The 5,607-nt window shown below is 45.2% G+C and overlaps 1 protein-coding gene across 1 annotated transcript in view; it reads left to right on the top strand.

The window, feature by feature from the left end:
- The first annotated feature begins 2,851 nt into the window (after positions 1-2,851).
- The window catches only part of TARS2 (threonyl-tRNA synthetase 2, mitochondrial (putative)), a 17,305-nt gene continuing 14,549 nt past the window's right edge, over positions 2,852-5,607 (top strand). The window contains exons 1-3 of the mRNA XM_011937955.1: positions 2,852-3,000; positions 3,342-3,538; positions 4,435-4,704. Coding sequence (XP_011793345.1) covers positions 2,935-3,000; positions 3,342-3,538; positions 4,435-4,704 — 533 coding nt within the window. The 5' untranslated portion in view covers positions 2,852-2,934. The remainder of the gene's footprint in view (positions 3,001-3,341; positions 3,539-4,434; positions 4,705-5,607) is intronic.

Genomic DNA, 5,607 nt, shown 5'->3' on the forward strand with positions numbered 1-5,607 from the left:
ATCACTTGATCTCAGGAGGAGGAGGTTGCAGTGAGCTGAGATCATGCCACTGTACTCCAGCCTGGGCAACAGAGCAAGACTCCACCTCAAGAAAAAAAAAAAAAAAGAATAGATGTTTCCTAGGCTGACTAACAGATTAAAATTCCCCAATACTAAGGCATATGCTAGTCACAAGTCCGAAGTTGTAGAAGAACCAGTAACTCATGAACTGGCCTTAGCTTGCTCTTGCACTTGCTTACTTGCTTGCTTCTTACAGAGGGCGGATGGAATAACTCAGCATTCCTTCCTTCCTCCACTGCAACACAAGTTACATAGGTGATGATGTGGTACTTGATTGATCAGCATCCCCTCAGCACCCAGCTCACTGCATTGCACACAGTAAGCAGTCAGTAAATGATGGATGAGTATAAGGAGTTACCGTCTCAGGGTAGCCTGGTTATTTTACCATCCCTTTACTATTCTAACAAAAGAGGACAAGGTAGAATGATTAAAGGGACGATGTCAGTGTCTGTTTCCTTTGGAGCATCAAATCAATACCATGATTGGTATATACCCTTTCTGAATGCCATTTTAAAATTCTTAACTACCTTCTCCCAACCACACACACACAAGTTATCTTCCTCTCCCACACTCTTGTCTCTTTCTCTTTGTATTTCAGGGTGTCTAACATACCAGAAGATGGACCCAAGATCCATAGAGGCGTTTGTGACTCAGATCAACTGCCCTCCCCAGGAAACCTGGTCTCTCTGGAAACCTTGATTAAACTGCTTTTTCTGACACCTCTTCCTCTACAACCCTTGATTGTATCACCATTGAAACTTCAGAACCAATTCTAACCATCCTCACCTCCAGGACTAATGGGAATTACGGACAGCCTGATGGCTACCCCCAAGTCAGTTTCTCTTCATACTTTACTACAAATCTGACCATGTTCCCATATTTACTGAGTAAACTTGATGAAATTTACCTAGTCCTGTGTCCTAGATGTATCAGGGAGAGGGAAGAGAAAGGATAAAGGGAGCTGAGAGCTGGGATAGGAATTAGAGGCAAAGGGCTTATGTAGGGAGCAGAGAGCTAAAATTCTAGTCAAGCACCTCTTTCTGAGGTGATGGGGGAGTATACTGGGAGTGAACTCTACTAGAGAAAGCATGGTGTGGTAAAAGAGAACCAGGCTTGGATTCAGAAATCACCATCAGCACTTGCTGTTTGACCTTAAATTCCTCATCTGTAAGATTGAAAGGTCTCGGCCGGGCGTGGTCGCTCACGCCTATAATCCCAGCACTTTGGGAAGCTGAGGCAGGTGGATCACCTGATGTCGGGAATTCGAGACCAGCCTGATCAACATGGAGAAACCCTGTCTCTACTAAAAATACAAAATTAGCTGGGCCTGGGGTGGCACATGCCTGTAATCCCAGCTACTCAGGAGGCTGAGGCAGGAGAATCGCTTGAACCTGGAAGCCAGAGGTTGCGGTTAGCTGAGATTGCGCCACTGCACTCCAGCCTGGGCAATAAGAGCGAAGCTCCGTCTCAAAAAAAAAAGAAAGAAAGAAAGAAAAAAGATTAAAAGGTCTGTAAAGTCCCTATTAAGCACCATGAGTATAAAGGGACTCAAACTGACCTCTGCAGATTCTTGGTTCCAGATTTTTTTTTTTGAGATGAAGTCTCACTCTTGTCCGCCAGGCTGGAGTGCATGGCGTGATCTCGGTTCACTGCAACCTCCGCCCCCCGGGTTCAAGCGATTCTTCTGCCTCAGTCTCCCTAGTGGCTGGGATTACAGGCACCCGCCACCAAGCCCGGCTAATTTTTGTATTTTTAGTAGAGACGGGGTTTCACCATGTTGGCCAGGCTGGTCTAGAACTCCTCACCTCAGGTGATCCACCCGCCTCGGGCCTCCCAAAGTGCTGGGATTACAGCGTGAGCCACCGCGCGGCCATCTTTGCTCCAGCTTTAAAGTGGTTACATTTACCTGTAGTCTCAGCTACTCCCTAGGCTGAGGTGGTCAGTTGAGCCCAGGAGGGCGAGACTGCAGTGAGCCATGATTGTAACCCTGCACTCCAGCCTGGGCAACGGTGAGACCTTGTCTCAAAAATAAAAAATAAAACTGTTACACTCATTTATCATAATAGCTTCTTGTTGCTTTTGCCCGTTACCAAAAACCACGGGCCACACTAGACGATTTACATAAAATTTAACTCAACAATTGGGAGTAACGCTATTCTCATTTTATAGTTCAGAAAATCGAGGCTTAGAGAAATTAAGTAGGTCAGGCAAGGTGGCTCACGCCTGTAATTCCACAGCTTTGGGAGGCCGGGAGTGGGTGGCAAAGGGCGGGGGTTGCTTGAGCCCAGGAGTTCGAGACTACCCTGGCCAACATAGTGAGACCACCCCCCTCCCCACCTCCATCCCCGGTCTCTATTAAATAAATATGAGAAGTTAAATAATCTTCCCAAAATTACATAGTTAATGGCAGATACAGAATTTACACACGGTCTAGTTCCCCAGTCTATGGTCTTAAGTTTTGTTACTTGCTGTAAGGACCATGTAAAATAAAATGTATAGTTAAAGGGAAATTACTAACTACCATTTCCTGTCTGTTTTTCTCCCACTCTCGCCCTCAAAAGTTCACCTACCCTTGTCCTCAAAGCCACAGGACGCATAATTGCTATTTTTGGGTTTCAGCTGAAACGCCACGGGTCTGGGAGCGGATAGCGAGGGTGTGTTACACTTTCGGTCTTCCGGTCAGCCGGAACCACTCACACCGCTGCTCGTGCTGTGTGGGGTGTACCTCTTCGGAGTTCCTGGAGGTGGTGCCAGACTAGAGTGGCAGCTGTAGTAACCAATAGACACGGACTTTGTTGGACCAGAAACCAATGAAGAATTATGTGTAGGAGAAGCGGCGATAATCTGAGGATGTAGGCACGGGTGTAAAGGAACATGGGACTGTATCAGAGGTGGCGGTGGCTCCGGCTCCAAGGTTTACAGGCTTGCAGGCTACACACGGTGCGTGAGGCACCCCCAAAGTTCCGATCCTCATCAGACCCAGCCCAGCCGAAGCCCCCAAATTTTTATGTTAACCCAGCCTCACGCCACTCCTCCTCTCCCTGGTCCTCGGAGTCCCCAGAAAAGGTCTCATATTTAAACTCGTTGTCTAATTCTCGAGTTAGCGGTCTGGGGAGCGCAGAGCTTGAAGGGCCCCCAGCGTAGGGGCTGTATCACCCAGTCCCCTTAAAGAGTAGGAATTCGGACGAAGTCCACTTTACCATCCCAAAGTGCCATCATCCCCAATTCTAAGAAAGAATGATGGGACGTGTGTTAACCTGCTAATATATCTTTCCCTCCAGGCAGTTGTGTCGACCCCTCCACGCTGGTTGGCAGAGCGGCTTGGCCTTTTTGAGGAGCTGTGGTCTGCTCAGGTAAAGAGATTAGCAAGCATAGCACAGAAGGAACCCCGGACTATTAAGATAACACTTCCTGGAGGCCAGAAAATTGATGCTGTGGCATGGAACACAACCCCCTACCAACTAGCCCGGCAGATCAGGTAACAGGCCCATCCTGTAACTACCAGGATTATCCTTCTGCCCTTTTACTTTCTCTTCTCTTGAGCCGGGGAAGAAAACTTGGTCTGCTTGTTTCTGTTCCATCCCCATCAAGATAACCTTTCCCGAAGATTTTGTTTTTGTTTTTTTTTGTTGTTGTTTTATAGAGACAGGGTCTCTCCATGTTACCCAGGCTAGTCTTGAACTTCTGGGCGCAAGCAATCCTTGCATCTCAGCCTTCCAAAGTGCTGGGATTACAGGCATGAGCCACCAAACCTGGCCTGAGATTTGTTTTATCTGTATTAGTTTCTGCATCAAAGTCTCTGTCCTTTCATTGGAGAAAGAAATGAAAGCTTCTGTTGCTCTGGTAACTCATTTCACCTTTGAAAGTTTACAGTTGCTGAGAGATGAGCAACTTTCTCCCCACTGTGGATTGTAACCCTGTCTTTTTTAAATCATTAATTTACTTTTTAATAATTGATACATAATAATTGAACATATGAATGGGGTATATGTGATGTTTTGATATATGCATACAATATGTAATTATCAAATCCAGGTGTTCAGGATATCTGTTACCCCAAATATTTATCAGTTCTTTGTATTGGGACCATTTCAAATCTTCTAGCTATTTTGAAGTATACAACAAATTATTATTAACTGTATTCACCCTACTCTGCTGTGGAACATTAGAGCATATTCCTTCCATCTAACTATTTTTGTACCCATTAGCTAACCTCTTCATCTCCCCTCCCCCATCCTTCCCAGCCTCTGGTAACTATCACTCTATTCTCTACCACTGTGAGATCAACTTTTTAAACTCCTATACAGGAATCAGAACATGTGGTATTTTCCTTTTTGTGCCTTTTTTCTTCATCCCCACCTCCCACTGCTGAAGTTCAACACTGGCAGATACTGCAGTGGCTGCTCAAGTGAACGGAGAACCTTATGATCTGGAGCGGCCCTTGGAGACAGATTCTGACCTCAGATTTCTGACATTCGATTCCCCAGAGGGGAAAGCAGTAAGTTTCTTTCTTATCAGGAATGCAGTGACTACTAAACCAAGAGATATAGCAGGAAATTCTAACATTTTATTCATTTGCCTCAGTTTCTCCATTTGCAGTTGGGAAGAAGACCTATCACAGACTGTCTTGACTGACTATTTCTGGTTAGGAAACTTATGGTGAAAGTTTTTAACTTAGCTTCGATCTATTAAGCAAACATTTGTGCTAGTGAAAGGGAAAGAGATGATTTGTTGAAAAACAAAAGGATAAATATGTAAATTCAGCCTCCTCAACTTCTGAGCACATACATTATAAGCCATCTGTAGTGTATATTCAATTCTCACATGGCTTATACAGCTGAGCACACAACCTGGTCATCTCCCCACCTTGTCTTCTTCATGTCAGCTCAGGTAATGCAGACCTCGCCTATTAGGATCCAGAAAAACAGAGTTCTCCTGCCATCTATGTGTAAATAGTGACCAAATCCAAGAGGAATAGTTGTATCGCACTAGATTCATGGGACAGAAAAAAATAGGACTAAAAGACCAAACAGAGACCTAAGTAACCACTGTCTTAAGAACATAGCATATTCTGACCAAGCACCGTGGCTCATGCCTGTAATCCCAGCACTTTGGGAGGCCAGGCGGGTGGATCATCTGAGGTCAGGAGGTCAAGACCAGCCTGGCCAACATGGTGAAACCCCGTCTTTACTAAAAATATAAAAATTAGCTGGGTGTGGTCGTGAGCACTTGTCATCCCAGCTAATTGAGAGGCTGAGGCAGGAGAATTGCTTGAACCTGGGAGGCGGAGGTTGCAGTGAGCTGAGATCGCGTCATTATACTCCAGCCTGGGCGACAGAGCAAGACTCCATCTCAAAACAAACAAAAAAAAAATTATTCTGAAGCCCTAAAAGCTTACAGGAGCAGTAGAAGACTGGTCTCCAGCTTCTATACTTTGGAACTGGAAAGCACCAAGGATTAAGGGGTGGGGCTGGAGCTTCTATACACTGAAAGAAGAAAAGATACTGGCCTTCTTTCTTTTCTATTCAGTCTTTTTTTTTTTTTTTT

The sequence above is a fragment of the Colobus angolensis genome, unplaced genomic scaffold, assembly GCF_000951035.1.
Source record: "Colobus angolensis palliatus isolate OR3802 unplaced genomic scaffold, Cang.pa_1.0 Scaffold169, whole genome shotgun sequence".
NCBI lineage: Eukaryota > Metazoa > Chordata > Mammalia > Primates > Cercopithecidae > Colobus > Colobus angolensis.